The sequence below is a fragment of the Engraulis encrasicolus genome, chromosome 4, assembly GCF_034702125.1.
Source record: "Engraulis encrasicolus isolate BLACKSEA-1 chromosome 4, IST_EnEncr_1.0, whole genome shotgun sequence".
In the NCBI taxonomy this organism is placed as follows: Eukaryota; Metazoa; Chordata; class Actinopteri; order Clupeiformes; family Engraulidae; genus Engraulis; species Engraulis encrasicolus.
This window is the reverse complement of record NC_085860.1, coordinates 56,847,952-56,870,990: the sequence shown is the minus strand read 5'-3', so window position 1 is coordinate 56,870,990 and position 23,039 is coordinate 56,847,952. Positions and strand designations below refer to the sequence as shown.

Genomic DNA, 23,039 nt, shown 5'->3' with positions numbered 1-23,039 from the left:
TAGCTCCCATTGGGGAGGCATACGTGTATTTTGTTTTTCAATTCTAAGGGGGGCGTTGGCAGGTTATGATGATATCAAGGGGGCGTTGGGAGGCTTATGATGAGGTCAAGGGGGCGTTTGTTCAAAAAAGGTTGAGAACCACTGATCTGGCCCCTAGAGCAATATCATCCTAAAATGTAGGTCTTCAGAGTCTCATCTACTGGCAGGTTGTGCATAGGGTTGCCACCTGTGTCTGACAAAAATCCTGGACATTTTGACCATTGAATCAACCTTTTTTCTTGAAAGCAACGGTGCCCTTCGCACATCTAACCCAAGACAAGAATTAAGTGGGTTAAAAAATGTGTATCGTCCCTACAGCCTTCATCAGGGTGTGTGTGTGAAGGCCGTAGGGCCAACTAGCTTTGATGATGTTTAATGTACTAGCTCACTGAATAAAGATTGTTTTGGACTTTTTAACTGAAGTGCCTGGACCAAGATTATTTTCGCTCCCTTTTTGTTGAACATTGCAGTTGTTTTAGCAACTAGCAGAGCTCTACCTACTCTCATTCAGATAGATAATTAAGTTCTTTTTGTTTGCTTATGTGGAATAAAAACAGATTATCTTTTTTCACTGTCTCTAAGAATACTTGAATATAACAATCTAAGGTGTAGTGTCAAATAGCTCAGTTTTGCTGATTGCTTTGAGTGTGGTGTGTGCTTTGCTTGTGCTTGCCTAATTCTCTTCCTTGCAGCACTTGCCTAAACAAATAGGCCACATATGATATGTAACTGAGGAGAAGGCTGATAAGACTACTTGGATTTCATTTAATTCGACCGTGAAGGACAGAATTGCTTGGTTGATGTGAGGCTCTGGATTTGTTTTAGATGTTTTTTACGACTTGGCATGGTCATCTAAAGACGTTTTACCTCCATGCTGCAGAAGAATTTTCGCTGGGCACAGGGAAAAGCTACAAAAATGCCTGGGCATGGTTTTACAATTGGCTAAACAGTGTTTCGTAGAGCAAACTCTATCATGTGCCCAAGGGCGTGGCAGCAAATTGTGGGCCCTGAATCAGCCACCCCCCCCCCCGATATATCTACATAAATGCAACTGTGTATGAGCCCCCTATATACATGGGGCCCTGGTGTCTCAGTCACACTTTGACTTTACCCCCCTTAACACCCCTTTACACCCCTGCATGAACCTAAGATCAATTCTTTTAGAATTGATGCCATCAAAACTGTATGGTGTTGGAGATGAAGAATACAAAGAAAAAATGTACCGGTATGTGGGGTTGTATGAGTACTGCTGGTGTTTGCCGTTTTCATGAATGGAACCATCAATACATGTATTGCTCCACAAACAGTGAATAGGTCATACATCACTCCACATCATTGTGTTCTTTTCCAACATGACATTGACTCTAAACACATCTATGGTATGATGAAATGTGTTTTTAAGTATGACACCTGATTTGATCTCATTTGAACATAAATGGGGTGATGCAGTCCTGAGAACTGTAATGTGCTCCTTAAGCCTACTGTATAGGCCTACTGTATATTTGAGTGAGTACTGGACTGCTCAATTAGTAGCCTATAATTGAATCTCTAGTTCAGGAATTCTAATAGGGCAGTGGCCCAATTTTGGGCCAAAATAAAAATAAAAAAACATTGAGGGCCGCATAAAACGTTCAATTTTATCAGTGGTCCATCCATGGTGGCTGTGGGATTGCATATCTAAAGGACTGCAGTAGTTTCCTGTGTTTTCCTGTCAAAAATATTGTGTAGCCTACAGTATGTCTGCAATGAGTTTTTGTTCACAGTTAGGCTTAATGCATACAGTGGAGGAAAGCAATGCAATACAACCAGGACGGCAGTATATTTTTACGTTTATTCATTTTTATGTGGGCAATATATTTAAGATTAGATTCCCTTATTGATTGCCATTCTGCCCTGAAAAATATGGGCCTCAATGTCAAAAAGGTCAAGAATCCCTGCACTAGTGTTCATAATGCTATGAGCTCTGTGAGGTAGAATGTGTAGGCCTACTTGTATCACAGATTGTATCCGTCTTTATAAACATCTTTTGTATGAGCGCCCTCTATTGGTGCTAAGGCGGTCATTAGCTTTCCTTTCCTTGATTTCCTTGGAGAATCACCAGGCAGTCTGCCGTAGCTTTTCTCATCCAAAATTACATCCTAGCTATCCATTGCCCTTGAGTTTTGAGACATTTGCCCGTTTGTTTTATCATCGGAATAAACGTCTGGTAGTGCCACCTAGCCTATGTCCGTCCGTGCCATTCCCATTACCCTCACACTACTCGCGATTTGAGTTAGCCTGGTAGTTTTTATGTATTTTTACGTATAATAATCATTATTATTAAATGTGTTCAAATAATTATCACTACGTTTCATCGGATAGCAGACGCACCCACCACAAGGCAGCGGGAACATGAACTTCAATTTTGGCACAATTTGTTGGAATGGCTCCGCTACCCGGAAGTACTGATACTGTAGTTGGTTCTAGCTTCACGTGCTAGTCTAAACTACATCATCCACGCACAGGCATCAGAGAAATAAGAGATTCTCTGTAGTCATTCATGCTGGTCAAAACCTAACAACGTTGCCCCATCCCTGTAAATCGTCACAGCCCGGTGTATGGTGAGTAAGCTATCTGATTTTGGTTATTCTTCTAGCAACACCAACTGGCCCGCTGTCAAAATCTGTGACTTTTGGAAATCCCACTGCAAGGTAGCCTACAGGAAGCCCGACTAACTTTCTTTTGCTGTGCTCTCTTTTTTTCGCCACAACGTTGGACTATGTTGAATGTATTCCCCTTTACTGGAGGAACAGTGGACATTCGTGTTGCAGTCGTGATCATTTAGGCCTCCTTCACAGTGGCATCAAATGAAAGTAGTAGTAGCCTACTCAACCAAGTTTTAGTAAGGCAATTTGCAACCTAGGCCTATGACAATTATTTAGATATCTAAATGTTTATGACTGGCAGTGCGACCAGATTACATACAATTGCATGAAACTTCATTAATATTAAAGGAGAAAACGACTAAGAAAGGTCTTTGTTGCTATTTTCTGATCACACAAACATGGTACACAACAGCCTATCTTGACCAAACCTAGCCTGCTATGTCATCAATAACACTTGAAATTATGGTATGGAGTCATTTCAGAGATAATGTAAAATGAGTTGTAATAAAGTAGTAATAGAGTAGTGTTAGAGATGAGAACCCCACTTGACATGTGTACCCCACCTGACACCAATGCAAATGCTAATTTGGGCAGAGTGTCAGGTGGAGTAACACGTGACAGATGGGTTAATGTCTCCTATTAGAGCTCTACTCCATTACCACTGAACTTCAACTCATTTCAGCCCATTATCTCTGAAATGAAACACCATCTTTTCAGGTGTTATTCATGACATAGCAGGATAGGTATAGAGAAGATGTTGGCCATTTAAAAATATGTTTTATATATATGTGTAATATTTTAATATCAGATAATTGGATAGCTGTTGTGTTCCTTTTTTGTGTAATTTGTAGAGCAACATCAAAACCATCTATTTGTGACTTAAATGGTCCCCTCTGAGTTAAAACGTTCTTGGTCCGTTTCTCCTTTAATATTAGTGCCAGATTCATGCATGCAGTTCTGGGGTTCTACCTGGCGACTGAAAAGGCACACCAAGATGTATTAGAATCCCGGTCAGTTGGGCCCCAAAGTGTCCTGTAGATGTGTTAAGTTAATACTTTCATTTACATTTAGGTGCTGTTTCCACGTAGCAGCATATTTTTTTAGCAGGGTATTTTTTCTCCTGGTTAGGTGTAAACGCAACATGTGGATAAAAATAAATCCTCCATTGTAACAAATGGGTTTCAGCCCCCTTAGCAGGATATTTTTTTCTCCTGCTTTTTATACCTGGATTTGAAATATCTGCTACGTGGAAACGGAAGGCCAAAACCAATGCAAAACCAATGCAACCAGGAGAAAAAAATATCCACATATAAAAATATCCAGCTACGTGGAAACGGCACCTTACATGTAGTTTCATTTGATTTTTCCTCAGGTGTAGCATGGAGGACCTGACCAATGCATTGTCTGCCAGTTTCTCGGTGTCCCAGGACTACAATAGCACATCAAAGGCTCACCCCCGGCTGGCTCAGTACAAAAGCAAATTCAGTGTGCTGGAGCAGGGGGAGCGGCGGCGGAGATTCTTGGATTTTCAGAAGACGTAAGTGAACAACATGTCTGCACCACTATTGCAAACAAGCACCCAAAACAGACTCATTTTTCCATGTGAAATCAGACACTTCATGATCTTCTCCATGTCTGCCATTTTGAATGTTCACAAAACTTACTGTACTCTGGTCATGCTAGTAAATATTAGTTTATTATTTAGTAAATGTTCATTAAAAGATCAAATTTGGCAATAGGCAGCAAAGTTTCAATGAGCAGCATGGTGGGATTACCTAATCTGACCACCATTCCTACACAGTGCACCTTTAAGTTGTTTCAGTGACAAAAAACGAATCGACTGGCTGTTGATAAAACTATCAAAGGTTTTGAAAAACATAAACGTTGAGATGTTTGTGCTGACGAAGTGAGGTTGTCGCGTGCTTACTACCATACTCAAATTAGCTAACTGACAAGTCATTTGCAAATCACAAATGTCGGGTAAACGTTGTGTGGCTCGGCAAAATCCGATCATGTTGCTGGCTGCAAAGACGAATGGTGAATATATGCTTTATTTTGCCACTGATTTTCAACTATGCTCAGCATAATTGTGCCCCTGCGATGGGCAATGCCATATGTAAATGCGAAACAAGAAAGTTGCATGAGAAATTAAATATTTCGTGATCAACATTTTGATCGCTTTATTTGGGTTGCCGATCAAGCTATTTTTAGGTGTTAGCATTAGCGGTCGATCAGGATCAACGGCTGATCGATTGCAGCTGAAAAGGGACAAACTTGCCCCTAAAACACTGCTCATTAAAATTTCAGCCCTAGCCCCCATTACTCATGCCACAAAATTATAAGCGGTGAGCAATTACAAGAATGATCACGGACATGTGCATTCGCATGCGACTAGTAATATCACCGGATGTCTGGATGTCTGCGGAGTTACATTGTACATTACAAAGTACATACAGTGCCTTCAAAAAGTCTACACACCCCTCCTCAAATGCCAAGTTTTTGTGATGTAAAAAATGAATGACAGAAAGACAAATTAATTCACAGCTTTTTCCACCTTCAATCTAAACTATTAACCTGTACAATGCAATTGAGAAACAAGCATAAAGCTTTAAAGGGAAACAATAGAAAATAAAAAACTTCAATTAACATGGTTGCATAAATATACACACCCTTAAATTAATACTTAGTTGCAGCACCTTTGGGCTTGTCTGGGCTATTCCAAAACCTCAATCTTATTCTAGTGAAGCCATGCTTTTGTAGACTTAGGCGTGTGCTTGGAGAAATTGTCGTTCTGAAAGATTAGTTCCTCTGCATCTTCACCTTTCTACCAGGGGGGCGACGGTTTTGTGCCACTACCACGGCACCTGTCGAAATTTTCATAATTCCCTCCTCCCTAATGAAGGCCCTAGTTACAGCTGAAGAAAAACAGCACAAAAGAACAATGCTGCCACCACCATACTTCATGTTAGGTATGGTGTTATTGCGGTGATGTTTTGCGCCAAAAATACCATTTTGAATTATGACCAAAAATTTCAATCTTGGTGAGGTAAATTTTGCAAAAAATACTTCTGTAATCTCCCAAATGCATGTGTGAAGATGTGTTATGGTCAGGTGAAACTGAGGTTGAACATTTTGGACATAATTCCAAAAGGTATTTTTGGCACAAAACATCACCGAAGTAACACCATACCTAACATGAAGTACGGTGGTGGCAGCATTGTTCTTTTGTGCTTTTTTTCTTCAGCTGTAACTGGGGCCTTCATTAGGGAGGAGGGAATTATGAAAATTTCCACAGGGGCCGTGGTAGTGGCACAAAATCTTTGGCCCCCTGGTTTAAAGGTGAAGATGCAGAGGAACCAATCTTTCAGAACGACAATTTCTCCAAGCACACACCTAAATCTACAAAAGAATGGCTTCACCAGAATAATATTGAGGTTTTGGAATGACCCAGACAAGCCAAAGGTGCTGCAACTAAGTATTAATTTAAGGGTGTGTATATTTATGCAACCATGTTAATTGAAGTTTTTTATTTTCTATTGTTTCCATTTAAAGCTTTATGCTTGTTTCTCAATTGCATTGTACAGGTTAATAGTTTAGATAGAAGGTGGAAAAAGCTGTGAATTTATTTGTCTTTCTGTCATTTTTTACATCACAAAAACCTGACATTTGAAGAGGGGTGTGTAGACTTTTTGAAGGCACTGTACATGCCGTATTCGCACAGGACATCCCTATTCACACAAGATAACTGTTACCTGTGGACCTCTGGTCATTGCATATTACCGCTTTACCTCTGTGTTGCTGTGTGTCACATTTGCACACGGGATAACCGAAGTCCATAATTTGATGAAGTAATTTACACACATTAGAAATGTTGGGTAGGCTAGTTAGTAGGCTATGAAGGCATCTGCTAGCTCGTTGGCAGTAATCTATATTAGAATACGCTTATAATTTAGGATAAAACAGTTGCCATATAAATAGCACTAGTATCCACTTTATGAGAAAGGTGAAATACCACCAGTTATGGACCACTTATAACTGCCAATGTTGCTACCTGTGTCCATAGAAAATCACATGCGAGCACTCTTCTTTGTTGTTATTTTGTTTATCAGATTTCATTTGGTGTGATAAGGGACAACTTGCCCCTAAAACACAGCTAAACAAACATTTTAACTGTAGCCTACGTTTCTCACACCAGAAAATGGGCAAAATTATGTTAAGTTTGTTTACTGTGTTGGACCTGATAAAATTGTTTCACAACTAAAATGTTTCTCTTTGCCTATAGCATGACACAAAGTTTAGTTGCTGGAAAATATAAAAATATGTATTTTTAATAAAATATAAACCAATGCAATTATTTTCAGAAGGGATGCTCACATTTTTGCATAGATTATACTTGGAATGCGCAACATCACAACCACTTTATAAGCACTATACATTATAAGCACATTATATTGACTATTATACAATAGTTAGATCCGGTCAATTTATTTTGCGATATCTGATTGGATGAGACGCGTTCTACTGGCATTCTACGCGTCGGTATGGAGGATGATGTCTAGGTGGACATCATCCCCAGAGACTCATCACACCTAATAATCACTCCGCCGTGGATAGAATGTAACCAGGGCTGCACATTTTGAACTCGCCATCATTCTATCTCATAGTGTACTGCGGAGAAAGTGAATGTAACCAGGGCCGCGTAGTTTGAACTCACCATCATTCTATTCCATTGTTCTATGCTGGACTAAGTTGGGCGCACGCACGCCCGCATGACAGAGACGCGTATCCCAGTTGGTAGCTGGATTCTGGCAGAGAGGAAAGAAGTTATCTGATTCTAGTGCAGTTGTCTGGGCAGTTGGCACACCTCTGCCCTTAAAAATATAGCCTAGGCTATCAGCAAAGCTTGCCATCCACCACGTGCAAATCAATTAATAGTAGCCTACAAAGTGGGCATCTGGAAGCAAGATGCGTGTGCCATGCAATTTAAAATGATCACCGCTTGGAACTGGAATGAGTTGCCTTTTAGTTTATTGGGAGGGAAAACGCAAACCCATCTCGGGTTCGCACCCACATCAGACGTTTGCCTATGAAAGTGTTTCAGCAGCAAAGTTGTAGCCTGCAGTAGCCTAAAGCAGACATCGGGGCATCATAGGCCTACAAGGGATTGATTTGTGTGGTTGTGCGTGTGAGAACAGCGCTCGGATCTCATGCGGCACTGGAGAGGGAAAGACGAGGTGTGTCTTTACGCAGCTATCAGCAAGTTTTGTGGTCCACAAAAACGTGAAAATCAATGCCGGCCAAAAGGCTTATAAAAGTAGGCATCTAATGGTGAAGTTGCACAGTGTTTTCATTCATCATGCATCATTTTAGTAGGCTAAGCGAAGCCCAGTCGCAGTCCACACAAAAATGCACTTCACAGCGTTTCATGGAACTTTACGCGCTGGCGCTGTCAGCTCGTCATTGCATAGCAACCATACAATCAATTCGGAACTACTTTGCTTAGCGGAGCAGGTAAACAAAGTATGATGAAGGTAACTAATAAACATGAATTCGAACATTTATTCTGGTATTTTGTTGGCAATTGAACTATTGTATAAAAGCAATATGACCCTCGCGGTCGGGATGATGTGCACTGACATCCTCCCTGGTGTGATTGCCGACGGCACTCAGGCTTCAGCTTCGTGCCTATGGCCGAACCACACCAGGGAGGATGTCAGTGCACATCATCCCTCCCACTCTGGTCATATTGCTTAAATATTGCTCCACAATGTCCCTCCCCCTTAATTTCCTCATTAGTGGCTATTGATTCTGGACTCTAGAAATGACTGGTTACCAAGGAAAGCTACAATTTTAGCCACATGCTCGTGACTCTTCGGCACTATGTTGATAGTTACGTTTGCCGGTCAGCCCCAAAAATGAGTGCATCACGTCACATGTTCACATTTTCTATGTCATAGGAAGAGGCTGAACTATGTCAACCATGCCCGCCGTTTGGCAGTCGGGGACTGGACTGAGGAAGACAGTGAAAATGAACAGACTATTGAGTCAGACGCAAAGCCTCAAGAAGATGCACCAGAAGAGGACATGGAAATTCAGCAAAGAACAAAGTTGCCAAAGCATTACGCCAATCAGGTTTCTATGACCAGGTTTCCAGACCTGATTTTCTTTTATTGTATGTTCAGCTGACATTATTTATTGGTTGTTCACATACTGTACTGTATGTACTGTACTATACTGTATACTGTATACTGTATATGTATAGTAAGCATGGATGTCAATTTTCTGTTATTGGTTTGGTGCACACTGTTTTGACAAACTGTACATTTTATTGCCCATTTTTGTAGCTGATGTTATCGGAGTGGTTGGTAGAAGTGCCTGCAGAATTGGAGACAGATTGGCTGTTGGCGGTCTGTCCAGTTGGAAAGCGATCTCTAGTTATCGCCTCCAAGGTAAGCACACATTTCCAGCCAAAAAGCACTATTGTGTCTATGTATTCTCTAGCTAAGGCAGTGTAGTGTAGTGTAGCATTTTTGCTCCAAGAAATACATGCTTATTATATTTGCTACATGCACGCGGCACTGTCCTAAAGCACGTTGAACATGGTTTGTAAATAACATGTTTTAACTGTGTTCACAAAATCCTAAAATGTGAAGCCATTATTCATCACATATACTAATTTTTTTATTTATTATTTTAGGGGTCAACAGCGGCTTACACCAAGAGTGGCTACTGTGTCAACCGCTTTCCCTCTGGACTTCCTGGAGGAAACAGGCATAACAACGCTATAGGAAAAGGTTTGAGCATTTTACTTGCCGGAAACAAAATTGAAGGAAAAATAGTAACATACTGTAGTGTAACAGCTGTGTAATATAGAGTGCTTACATTTGGCATGCTGGTACATGAATAGGTCTAGTCCGCAGCAAAATATTCATGTTTGCACTAGACTAGATGATCCCACAAGTCTCTCAGAGTTTATCAACATTTCATTGCAGTATTTTGCTATACTCTCTTTTGGCTGTTTGTCCCAAATCTGGGCAGTCTTTTTGTGAAAGGAAAGTGAAGTGAAAGCCCATTGGGAAACTCCAACTCCCATTGTCATTGTGACGCAGCACTCCACAGCACACAAGTGAACACTGCACACAACGAAATTGCATTTATGCCTCATCTGTGCAAAGTGGTCGCCCTCAATGGCGCCCCTATAGGGAGCAGTGCGGCGGGACGATACCATGCTCAGGGAACCTCAGTCATGGAGGAGGATGGGGGAGAGCACTGGTTGATTACTCCCCCCACCAACCTGGAGGTCGGGAGTCGAACCGGCAACCTTTGGGCTATAGTCTGACGCCCTAACTGCTTACCCATGACTGCCCTTTTTCAATCTTATTTTCATAGCACTCAAGAACCTTATGGGAATATACAAATATCAGTGTTTCCCACAGAGATCTTTTCACGCGGGCCTTTTTTTTTGGGGGGGGGGGGGTGTATTCACACAGTGTAAATGCAAAATGGCAAAACAATGAGTACAGTATGACATTGGCGCATGGAGAAAGTATAGGCCTAGGCCTACATTTCAGCCATTTATATTTTGAGAAATAATGCTACATAACATTTTACCCATGATATTAGTAGTACATTGTCATTTATATATTTTTAAAAAAATGAATGAATCATTTCTGTTTACAACATAGTTTCATTCGTCCCTCATGCAGGGGTCTATGTAATGAAAAAAATGATAAAACAAAATAGGAGCAGAGATAAGAATTTAAGAGTACTGTGAAATTGTTAACGCATAGACAAAAAGGGTCTAAGACGGTAGGCTATGCCTTTTCCCCACACACATATAGGCGTACACATTCTACATGAGGGGTGCTGGTCACAGGGCCAGTTTTTCAAAATTCCTCCCATTAAATGGGCTGAACAACATATTACACATTTATGTCTATATTCACATTCATTACACATTCATTTCTATATGCAGCCCGATGTCTCCTCTGCCATGTCAATGAATGCCTGTCACCTAACTCATTACAACTGTAAAACAAAGCCTGGGGAGTGTTAGTAAACTCATCCCAACTGTCCCTTTTTTTTATTATTGCTCCCAAACCCAAGTTAACTACAACAACTTAACTATGCTTTTGATCCCTCTGTCTTTCAAGCACTTGTGGTTTTCTCTATAGGATGTATTTACTCCAGGAGGAAAATGTGAAGGAAATCGTAATTCAAATCGTTTTTAACAAAAACGGAAATCGTTAAAAAAAAATGAAAAAATATATATAATTTTTTTTACATTTTCGGAAACTATGGCGGCCAAATTTAAACTATGGCGGGCCGCCATAGTTTCCTCAACGTATGGGAAACACAGAATATATTTCACTTTTTTCCCCTGAAAGCTCTACAATCTCTATTTTTGAAGATATACATTTTAGTTGTTTTATACACCTGTTAGTATTTTATTTCACACCCTTGAAATCGATGTCACTGGAACCAGGTTTGGTTTTAACCAACGGAGGGAGTTGCCAGTCGTAGTTTGTCTGCTTGTCTGTCTGTGAAGATATGGAAATACCTAGAGTAGTGTTTTTCAACAGGATAGAAGGATACAGCTGAGAGGGGGGGGGTTGCTCAGTTGCCATTGGGGGGCATTTTTTTTTTTTTTTCGTTTTTAATACTAAGGGGGCGTCTCTGGGCTTATGAGGAGGGGGTGTTGGGAGGCTCATGAGGAGGGGGTGTTGGGAGGCTCATGATAAGATCAAGGGGGCGCTTGTTCAAAAACGGTTGAGAACCACCGATCTACTAGCGGAAACATGATGGTTTTGCTGCAGACCAGACCTTTTTATGTACCATCATGCCAATGTAAGCCTTCTAAATTCGCTGGACAAAATCGATACCCCCCTCCCCCTATAAAATGGTCTGAGAATTTAAAACTATACTAATACTAATACTACTTCTTTAAAAGGAGATGTGAGTCCTTTCTCTTGGATTTCTAGGGAACACTCAGTAATATTTTCAGAATATGTTGAGAAGCAAGTGCGTGAAAATTTGTTCAATTGACATGGAATGACCCCATTACATTTTCCCTCATTTGTGTGCAATACCTTATGTAATAAGTGATTATGCTTGTTGTCCTTGTAGACTACACAATCCTTGACTGCATCTACAGCGAAGTTGATAGAACGTACTATATCCTGGATGTGATGTGCTGGAGAGGCCATCCAGTCTATGACTGTTCGGTAATTTTCTTTTTCTATTTTTCCATTGTGTGTGTGTGCGGGGGATCTTTCAGGTGTTCAATGACTATTAAAGGAGTTGTATCAACATAATCATAATAGAGGCAACATATTCAATAGAAGCAATGTATTCATAATATGGACGATGTGCCTTAAACTATTTCATTTACGAAATAGAAGTACGGGGATAATTGCGAATTACCACTGTTCCAGACTCTGTAATATTAATCCCGTTGGAATCGGACATATGACTGATTATTAAAAACGGTGGATTTACCTGGAAAGGTTTCACCTACTGTATTCATGTGCTGTATGGAGAGTGTTAATTTCCAAGCCATAATGAATACTGTAGCCCTTTCATGCGGATGGGATTGCCAGTGATCCTATTGACTATTTACTGAAAAAGCTTTCATCATTGCAATGACATTTCTCAAGAGTCTTAGTAACATATTTACACATGGTCATTTTGGTGTCAATAAGGTTATTACAGAGGCTCTGCATGATAGGGTTAAATTGATGGTGGTTGTAAGTATACTAGTGAATGGGTTTCAAGCATCCTGAAAATTAACAACTAAAAAAAGCATAATACATTGGACCTTTTAGATTCCACAACATTTCCTAGCCTTAAATTGTACTGTATTTAGAAGCTGTTTTACAGGTTTATTTTTTGTTATTTATTTCTTTAGACTGAATTCAGGTTTTTTTGGCTCCAGTCGAAGATGGAGGAGGAAAGCGGCCTGTCTGAAATTACCAAATACAACTCTGTGAGTGCCACTTTAATGTGCTTCAATTCAGTGTAACTTGTATAACAGGCCTGTTTCAGATGGACATAGCATATTCCGATTAGTTATAAGATAACCAATACAGTATTATTAAAATTGTTATATTAACACTATTAGGGAACTGATTATATTGAATGAGAATGAAAAGGTAATGCAAGGGCCATTGGTAGCGGGCTATACCAGTCAGAGGCGACTGCATAGGCCTAGATGTTAGTATTTCTTGGGCTTATTTGTTTTGTATGTGCATTAACAGTAGATTGGTATTCAAAGACAGTATGTGGCATTTTTCTGTCTTAAATGATCAAGATGCCTGCTTTTTCTACAGTTTAGGTTTCTGCGTCTAGAGAGTATGTGGAGCACAAAGGAATCCATCTGTCAAGCACTTCTCAAGGAGTACACATTCAGCGTGAGAACCTTTACTATTATCTCGCTAGTTTCATGTGGTGGGTGTGTTTTTTGGTGGATGTGTTGGGCTCATAGAGGCTGTCAATAGCTTAATATTTAATACTGTGTAAATATTAATTGAGTCAGTAAACAAAACAAAAATGAAATGTCAGGCTAAATTTGTACCTAACTGATGTGAACTGATTTTTAAATGTTATTCTGTTGATATAAATGAATATTGTCATATAGTCACATGATCTAAGTAAATATTTAGCTTTACATTTGAAATGTTGTCATTGTGTAATCACTTCATTTTTCTGTCAAAATGTCTTACAAAATGGCAATTATCCATCGACACACTAAACAAGGACAATATATTGGTCAGTCCCTCCAGGATTTTGCACTGGGATTTTGTGATTTTTGCGGTCAAAATGTCTGATTTTGTGGCGGCATTTTCTCATTTTTTGCAAAGATTTTGAGGCATTTTCTCATTTTTTGCAAAGATTTTGCACCCATTTCTGGGTTTTTTTGGTAACTGAAAACCACAATCAGTCTAAGAAGCAGGCTGAAGACAAAAGAGAGAGAGATTCAGAAACACACTTCCTATATAATAGAATAATAAAATAGGCCTATTGTCAAAAATTGCCAGAGCGTCTTATAAGCCAGTGCGTCCAATGTGTAAAAAAAAATCAAGGCCGCGACACTCATAAATCTCTGTCGATATTTTAGAACGACTTCGGGGGAAAACGGGACTGCGCGTTATGAAAAAATACTTGTGGGTATAGCCTACCAGTAGGCTAATGAAGAGCGTCGCGGGGTACAGTAGCCAGGCTGTATGCAAGCGTTACAATGTCACCTGTTGGAAGACGCGTCTCTCTCTCTCTCTCTCTCTCTCGTGCTCGTATTGCAAGCTGTTGCATATTATTTGCTTGATGCAAAGTTGTGATGGCATACACGCTCTCGTTGACATGGTTGTGTGCATGGTTGCATGGATTCGCAAGACTTTATTGCAATAACACAGTGAAAGCGTGGAAGGGCCGTTCACTTCCTATCTCGGTGTCCTTGACTGAAACAAGTTGCAAAACTCCACACTTCCGAATCCTTTGCGATAGGCACTACAGTGCTTGTTATCAGAAGGCTTGTGCCTACGCATAGACATAGACCCTTAAAATACAAACATTAGCGAACATTGAAAAAAGATCAGACAACGACCGTCGGGTAGCATGCTCATGAAAGCGACAGGGGAGAGTGGAGAAGTTGTAACGTAAGATGTTTGCTACTGTGCGACAGCACCGCCACTATTTCATGACTGCATACACTTCTTCGTCATGGATAAATGGGCTACAATACTTTCTCCAGCCAGGATTGCACTGAAAAGTAGGCTACTGCTGTTAAAAAAGGTCACGGGTGAGCAGCACCGACGCCTGCGTGTATGTGTGAGGGAGGGGAGGAGAGACGCGGAGCAGCTGAGATGAGGGTCGCGACTTCCGAAATAGCAGGCAATTCTTTTTCAATGTTTCAGTGACATATTAACAAAAATGCTTCCTATTGGTTTTCGTCTCCGGTGGTATTGTAGTCACATTTTTATTTTTTTTGACGAAAATAATCAATAAACTCCACAGAATGTTGAAATTTTGCGGGAAAAATGCGGCTTTACAGGAATTACGTGGCATCGCGAAATTATGCGGAATATCATTGAATTTGCATGAATCCACGCGATCGCTGAATCGCGAAAAACTGGAGGGACTGATTGGTCTTGGTTGTATCCCATCTCTTGTACCTAAAGGAGTAACGGAGTTCTTTAAGGCATCTTGTTTTTTCTACACGATCCTATCTGCACAGGCTGCACTATCCGCTCTGCGAATGCGTGGCATGACTCGTGGAGCATTGTCGCCCTTAGTTTCGCTGATCTGTAAGGACCTGTGGTATATGCAATGTGTTATGCAACCAATCCACTAGGTGGAGCCTGCGCCTACTTATGCATGTGTAGCATACAGTAGAGCAGAGTAGAAGTACAGTTACAGAAGATGTACGCACGTTCCGTGTATGCTCTCATGCATCCGTTTATTTCTGTTTATTAAAGTACCGTTTATTTACATCCGTGTGTTTATTACGACACAACATATTGGCGACGAGGATGACGACTCTACAGCTGTGCCAGCCGACGCCTTTCCTACAAAATGTGGGCGATCCGCCGATGCCCTTCAAAGCGTGGATCCGCTCCTTCGACAACTTCTTGCTAGCAATGTCGGAAGGTGAGCTAACCGATGCAAGGAAACGGGCTTTACTGATTCATTGCTTAGGTGCTGAAGGTCAGAGACTTTTCTATACGCTGAAAGTTAACGGCAATACGTACGCGAATGCTTTGAAAGCGCTGGAGGACTTTTTCACGCCTAAAGTAAATGTCGTGGCCGAACGCTACCGCTTCAGACAGCGTGGTCAGTGGGCGGGAGAATCGACAGACCAGTTCCATGCTGCGTTAAAGGAGCTGGTTACAACAAGCAACTTTGATTGAAAGACGAGATGCTACGCGACCAGATCGTCGAGAAGACCAACTCCTCACGAATCAGGGAAAAGTTGCTACTGGAGGAGGGATTAACGCTAGCCAAAACGTTGACGATTGCGCGCCAAGTGGAAACAGCCATTTCGGAGGCTAAAGCCATGATCACGACCGCCGAGGGTGCAGCAGTGCAAGCGGTGCACGTCAAAGGATCGCAGCAACATCACACATTTCAGATGGGGAAGAAATCGCCTCAAACTTCGGCGGCGCCAGGGAAATCTTGCTACAGGTGTGGATCTTTTTCACACAAGGCGGATTCCAAGGACTGTCCTGCAAAAGATGCTCAATGCAATTCCTGCAAGAAGAAAGGACACTTTGCTAAAGTCTGCAGGGGCAGCAGAGAAGTGCACGAGATCGACGTACCAGAGGTAACCATCTTGAATGTTAATACAGGGCATGTCGGTAACATCATGTGTACAGTTAACGTGTGTGCAGAGGGGAAACAGAGCCAGGAGGTCGAATTAATGCTGGACACAGGCTCGGCAGTGTCAATTATTCCAGAAACTGTTTATGCAAAGTGCTTCCCTGCTACCACTGCACTCGTGAAACCAAGCTACCGACTGAAAGACTATGGGGGGAATGTAATACCTGTGCTGGGGTGCTTACATGCAACAGTGACTTTTGGTGACTGTAACACTGTCACAGATCTCTACATTGCAAAGCAGGGGTCTGCAGTGTTATGCAGAGACCTGTTCGCTGCACTACAAATGCAAGTCATCGACGGTCAAGTTGTGGCACGCTCCGCTGTTCCTTCCAAAGCCATAGTCGAGAATGTCAATGCAGACGTGAACACACTGGGGTGCGCCAAAGCCTTTACACACCTGGTGTAAGTGCGCCCAGACGTTCCACTAGTTCGACAGAAAATGCGCAGGCTGCCCTTTGCCATCAGGGACGCTGTGTCAGCTGAGTTGAAAAAGCTACTGCAACAGGACGTCATCGAACCAGTTGAGTCTTCAGAGTGGGTTTCGCCCATCGTGGTCACTACAAAGAAAGGTGGGCAAGGACTGAGACTCTGTGCAGACTTGCGAGAGGTCAACAAGGCGGTTGTAGTGAATGGTTTTCCACTGCCGCACATGGAGGAAATGTTTACAGAGCTCAGGGGTGCCACAACATTCTCCACACTAGATCTACAGAGTGCTTACCACCAACTGCCACTGCATAAGGATAGCCGCCACCTGACCACATTCATCACGCATGATGGACTGTTCCGGTACAAAAGGGTGCCGTACGGACTGGCATCTGCGCCCAGTTGCTTCCAGAGGATGATGTCCATAATCCTGAAAGACATGAAAGGAGTACAGTGCTACCTGGATGATGTGATTGTGTCGGGCGCGACATTAGAGCAACACAACAAAACCCTGACTGCCGTGCTTCAGCAGATTGACAAAGCGGGACTGAAACTGAACTTGTCAAAGTGCAACATCAGGCAGAAAGAACTGTGCTTCCTGGGACACACAGTCTCAGATAAAGGCATTCAGCCTGACACCACACACGTGACTGCCGTGGTCCATGCACCTGCACCCACAGACCTACCTACACTCCGCTCATTCCTGGGGCTCACATCCTGGTACTCCAAGTTCATACCAGGTTACGCTGCTGTTGTGGAGCCACTCCGAGCACTTCTCCGTGGGGCAGAGTCATTCACATGGACACCAGAGGCACAGAGCAGTTTCGAGACTGTCAAAGAACTGATAGTCAACAGCCCTGCACTTGCAATGTTCAATCGTGAGCTTCCCACAGTTGTCACTACAGATGCTTGTGACTACGGTCTGGGTGCAGTGCTCAGGCAGATGCATCCAGATGGCACAGAGAGAACCGTGGCCTTTGCTTCACGCACACTCACACCGGCCGAAAGGAAATACTCCACCATCGAAAAAGAAGCGTTGGGGTGTGTGTGGGCCACAGAAAAATGGAGGACTTACCTATGGGGGAGACGGTTCACACTGCGCACTGATCACAACCCCCTCACTACACTGCTGACATCAAAGGGCCAAGGCAGAGCAGGCATGCGGATTGCTCGGTGGTCATCCAGACTGCTGGCATTCTCCTATGACATCCAGTACAAGCCAGGACGAGAGAACGTCACAGCAGACTGCTTATCCAGACTCCCAATACCGAACTCTGAGCCCAGCTTGGAGGACGACGTGGAAGTTGCCCTTACCTCTACATTACCTGCTGTCACTGATGCTGAGTTCCAGGCTGCGTGCGTGGCCTGTCCTGTGCAAAGTGAGCTGAGACGCCCACTTACCTCCAGATGGCCTGCATCCGCCAAACGGCTCAGCCCAAATCTGCAACCCTTCTTCAAGCTCCGACATGAACTTTCTCTGCAAGGTGACTGTGTCGTACGGGGCTCACACAGACTGCTGGTGCCAGACAGTCTACAGGCAAAGTTCATCGCCCTCGCCCACGACACACACCTAGGCATTGTGAGAACAAAGCGGAGACTGAGAGACGAATACTGGTGGCCTGGCATGGACGCCCAGGTCGAAACTGCAATCAGAGACTGCACCACCTGCAAAGAACACGACAAATCAGCGGTCACACACACACCACCTCTATAGCCCGTGCCTTACCCAAAAGAGGCCTGGGACAAGGTTGCAATAGACCTGGTGGGGCCTTTCGAAAGAGCGCCCATGGACTGTCACTTTGCTGTCACACTGGTAGATTACCACAGCAAGTGGCCTGAGGTAGCTTTTCTTTCTAACATTACTTCACATGCAATTGTCGAGTTTTTGTGTTCTGTTTTCAGCAGAGAGGGAAATCCAAAGGAACTGGTATCTGACAACGGCTCGCAATTTGTGTCACGCGAGTTCGAGGCTTTCCTTCAGAACAGAGGGATAGTGCACACAAAGTCGTCTGTCTACTACCCCAGGGCGAACGGTGAGATCGAGCGCTTCAACCGCAGCTTGAAAGACAGCCTGCAGACTGCACTGCTCGAGGGACGGCCCTGGAAGGAGTTTACACGTGAGTTTCTGCTTGTTTATCGTGCTACACCCCACTCCACAACACAGTGCTCGCCTGCAGAACTGCTGCATGGCCGGCCTATGCGCACTAAGCTGCATGTGGCTGGACGTCCACTGCAGCAACAGCAAACACTGTCCAAACAGGAGGTCATCTCCAGAGTGGGACAAAAACAAGCAAAAAGCAAAGCCTACACTGATCACAAAAGAGAGGCCAAACACGTGTCCTTCAAATGTGGCTCATATGTCCGGGTGAAAAAGCCTGGCATCCTTCCTAAGACTCAGTGCAAATTCACCAAGCCACTACGTGTCATGGAAAAAAGAGGACAGTACACTTACCGGCTGTCTGATGGACGTTGCTGGAATGCGTCCTACCTTGCTCCAGTTTCCGATCGTGGGACTGATGGTGATGGAGAATCAGTACCGCAGGACACTGAACCAGCGACACCACAACCGGATGGTGTACCACCAGCTGTGACACCACAGCCCGAGAGTGTACCACTGCCTGGCAGACCGACCAGGTGTCACAGGGTCCCAGAATGGACTCGGGACTTTTTGTTGAAATGAACTGATGAGTAATGCAGTATATGGTGAATTAATAAATGTAAATATGAATTGATTTTCTAGGTAATGTGATACACGCTGAAGATTGAAAGGTTCAAGTCATTGAATGCATGGTCTGAATTTAGTTTAAAAGGTTATACACTAATGTTTTCAAATCAAAGGTGATTCAGGTGCAACTAATACTTACTTGAAAGGCAAAAGGAATTTCTGGTTAACATGCTTTAATATAAAATGTTATTCTGTTACAAAACTAATACTTACCTGTCTGCTAAATGCAAATGATGAATATGTTTTAAATGATACATGATTCTGTTCAGATTTTTGGTTACCGTTTAAACGCTGCTTCCTTCAGTATAGTGTTTTCCTATTAAGGGGGATATGTGGTATATGCAATGTGTTATGCAACCAATCCACTAGGTGGAGCTTGCGCCTACTTATGCATGTGTAGCATACAGTAGAGAGAGCAGAAGTACAGTTACGGAAGATGTACGCACGTTCCGTGTATGCTCTCATGCATCCGTTTATTTCTGTTTATTAAAGTACCGTTTATTTACATCCGTGTGTTTATTACGACACAACAGGACCTACAAAGTCTCTGATTAATTCCATCTTTATTGTGAATTGTAGCGTGTCAAGACGCTGACAAAACACTCTTCATTTGTGATCAATAGGCCTCGGCTATCTTTGACAGACGGCCAAAGTCTCCCGTTAATCTTTAACTTTAATAAACCCAAGAAATGATTCCTTACAACACCATTATAATATTACGAGTATTTTCCCCTTACTACATTTATAACATTACGTGGTAACGCTTTAGAATAAGGTTCTTCTAATAAGCGTTTATAGTCACTAGTAAGCAGGTAGTAATACCCTTACAAGTGCCCAATAACATGCTTATTAACGTTGTTAACATCTGATGAGTAACTTTATTTGAGTAAAAGCATGAAAATCGGTACACATGGCAGCCATCTTGAAAATGTAGTTTTTTTTTCGCGACGCCTCCATATCTAGTATTAGTCAGCATATCAAGATGGATATGTGTACCGATTTAAATAATAAGACTTAAAAAATAAACCACTAGAAACACATAATAAGCACCTTATAAGATGTTAACAAAGTTAATAAGCATGTTATTGGGCACTTGTAAGGGTATTACTACCTGCTTACCAGGGCTCTAAATTAACTTTTTCCACCACCAGCCAATTTGGCTAGTGGACATTTTTTCTTACCAGCCAAACAGAAGTTCAACTAGCCATTTTTTTTTATCTCGCCAAATTAAACTATGCATTAGGCTAGGTTTTTTTTTCTAATTAAATGGTCATTTTGTCCAACTGTTTCTACAACACAGATACACTATAGGCCTGCATAGGCTACTATATGCCTACATAATAAGCATATTATAGGCTATATATTTTTTCATTATTTTTTAACTTCTGCTTTATTTTTTACTTTCGTTACTTAGGCCTAATTAATTTGATTAGTTTTTGTTCAATTCCTCTGAAAGCAGCTGAATCACATCACACAAGCCACTCACATAACAGATCTTTAACATAGGCCTACAGTAACCAAGCACACAGCCAAACACTACAAAACCTCACATACGCACACCCCAAGGAAGGAGAAGAGATGAGAGGAAAAGGAGAGGAGAGAGGAGGAGCTCTTCTCTACCATGCGCAACAAAATGACAAGAAGCCTAGTTTAATTAAAAGTAAATAATATCTCGGGAATCTTCGCTTCCTTTGTTACTTCCACAGCTTCGTCGTTGGTTGCTTTTTTTTTCTTTTCGATGGCGTGGGCTTTCCAACTTAGTTGCGCCAGGACTCTGAACATTTCAGAAGACAACTGAACTGACAGCTACGGTCACACTACTCTGACAGTCGGCTCTCCTCCTCTGCCCTGGTCGCTATTTCGTTCCACAACCACTCATTTTTAACGTCACTATTTACAATTACTACTAGCATTCACCAACACACAGAACCTTGCTCTAACCCCCGCCACATTCTCATCACTCGCACAAAATGTCTACACAACAGAAGTAGCGCTATGCATAATCTGCGTAAGTCCTGTTATTGAAACGGTCAGGGTCTCGCTGCTTAAAAAATGCAGCCTGTTACAGCAAGGTTCATATAGTAATAATAGCAGTAGTGACGTTAAAAAGGTTGTAGCGAAAGCGACGAGAGCATAGGAGGAGAGCTGCCTGTCAGAATAGTGTGAGCGCAGCTTAGCTGACAGAAGGCTGGTCGTCTGAAATGTTTTCAATCCTGGCGCGCGCAACAGCATGGAGTTGACGCTCGATGCACTGGAAAGCCCACGGTGGGAGGCTACCTCGTGACGCTAGTGTCCATGGGTAATGTAGGAAATCTCGCCGTATAACGTTCATCAGAGCAGCGGTTTACCGTTCATAAGTTACTGTACTCGGGCGCTACTAGCCAAATTGGCGGGTAGGTATTTTTTTCTACTAGCCAAAATGAATTTTCACCCGTGTTTGGCGTGTTGGCGTGTGTTAATTTAGAGCCCTGCCGCTTACTAGTGACTATAAATGCTTATTAGAAGAACCTTATTCTAAAGCGTTACCCATTACGTGGTGTGTCAATAAACCACGAAAAATGCCATATAACCTCGGCTACTCGAATAAAACAAATGTTACAGACAGGTTTTAGCCAAAAAACACTTACAGATCAGCTTCTAGCGAACTCAAGGGTGACAATGCTCCACAAATCGTGCAGCCTTGCGTGGTGCGCATGTGCAGATAGGATAGTGCAGAAAATAATCGTGTACTTACAGTATCCTTGACCATCTTTCATTCAATCAATCTTTTCGTTCTGGTGCCTGATCTCTTCCCAGGTGGATGGCTTCCTGTTTTATCATAAGGAGACGCACTATACTCCGGGAACCACCCCTCTCGTGACCTGGCTGAAGCCCTACATGGTGGGAGACATTGTGGAGATGGAGGTGCCCGAGTGTCCCCTGACGCAGAAACCGGAGTACGCCCAGCACCAGCTCCAGCAGATACGAGATCAGAAGAAGATTCACAGCGACGTCCAGCCAGCCGGCCGGAGCGGCGAGTATGAACTGGAGCACTTGTCCTCACCTGATCAGAAAGAAACACGCTCCCAACAAAAGAAGAAAGACACCCGCATGGAACTCTGAAGGGAGCTCCCGAAAAAGAGCTATTACAGAAATTGGATTTTTTTTTTTAGTTTAAAAAAAAAACGTAATATGGTTAACGATTTTTTCCCAGGGTACTTTAATTCCAGTGCCCAATATTTTAATAGTCTGGATTTCAGAAATACATGCTGCACATTGGTATTTTTGAAATTATTTTAAGTTCAATATGAACACCGCAGAAAGATCTCATTATTTCAAGTAAAGGGTATTTGCACAATGCCTGCAAGGAGGCCATGTAGGCAAAAAATGTTAATGAGCATGTTTATGAACACATTTGGTGTAGTGTTCAAAACCACACCATATCAGTACTTCAGATTAAGTCATCCACTTATTCCTCACTGTTCTCGTGTGTGTGTGTGTGTGTGTGTGTGTGTGTGTGTGTGTGTGTGTGTGTGTGTGTGTGTGTGTGTGTGTGTGTGTGTGTGTGTGTGTGTGTGTGTTGGCGCGCGCGTGTGCGCATGTGTGTGTGCGCATGCATGCGTATGTGTGTCTTTAATCTGCTTGTATAAGTGTTTTTATGATGTACGTAGTTTCTGAATTTATGTCAAAATAAAGTCAATAAAAATTGTTTTTTTTTCTACAATATCTGCTGAACCATTTGTTGTGCTCTCAGCCCTGCTGTCCATGTTTGCCCCCTGGAATAATCATTTCACAACAACAACAACAACAACAACAAAGCTTTACCTTTTGGTTTCAAGTTTCTTGGACCAGGAACC

General features: G+C 42.4%; 1 protein-coding gene across 1 annotated transcript; it reads left to right on the top strand.

Annotated features, from left to right (window-relative positions):
- Positions 1-2,473: 2,473 nt before the first annotated feature.
- snupn (snurportin 1) lies at positions 2,474-22,908 on the top strand. Its single transcript, XM_063197767.1, has 9 exons — positions 2,474-2,639; positions 4,057-4,221; positions 8,642-8,816; positions 9,029-9,133; positions 9,382-9,478; positions 11,811-11,908; positions 12,592-12,669; positions 13,013-13,093; positions 22,000-22,908. The coding sequence occupies exons 2-9, from the start codon at positions 4,064-4,066 to the stop codon at positions 22,303-22,305; spliced, it is 1,098 nt and encodes a 365-aa protein (XP_063053837.1). The 5' UTR covers positions 2,474-2,639; positions 4,057-4,063; the 3' UTR covers positions 22,306-22,908.
- The last annotated feature ends 131 nt before the right edge of the window (positions 22,909-23,039 follow it).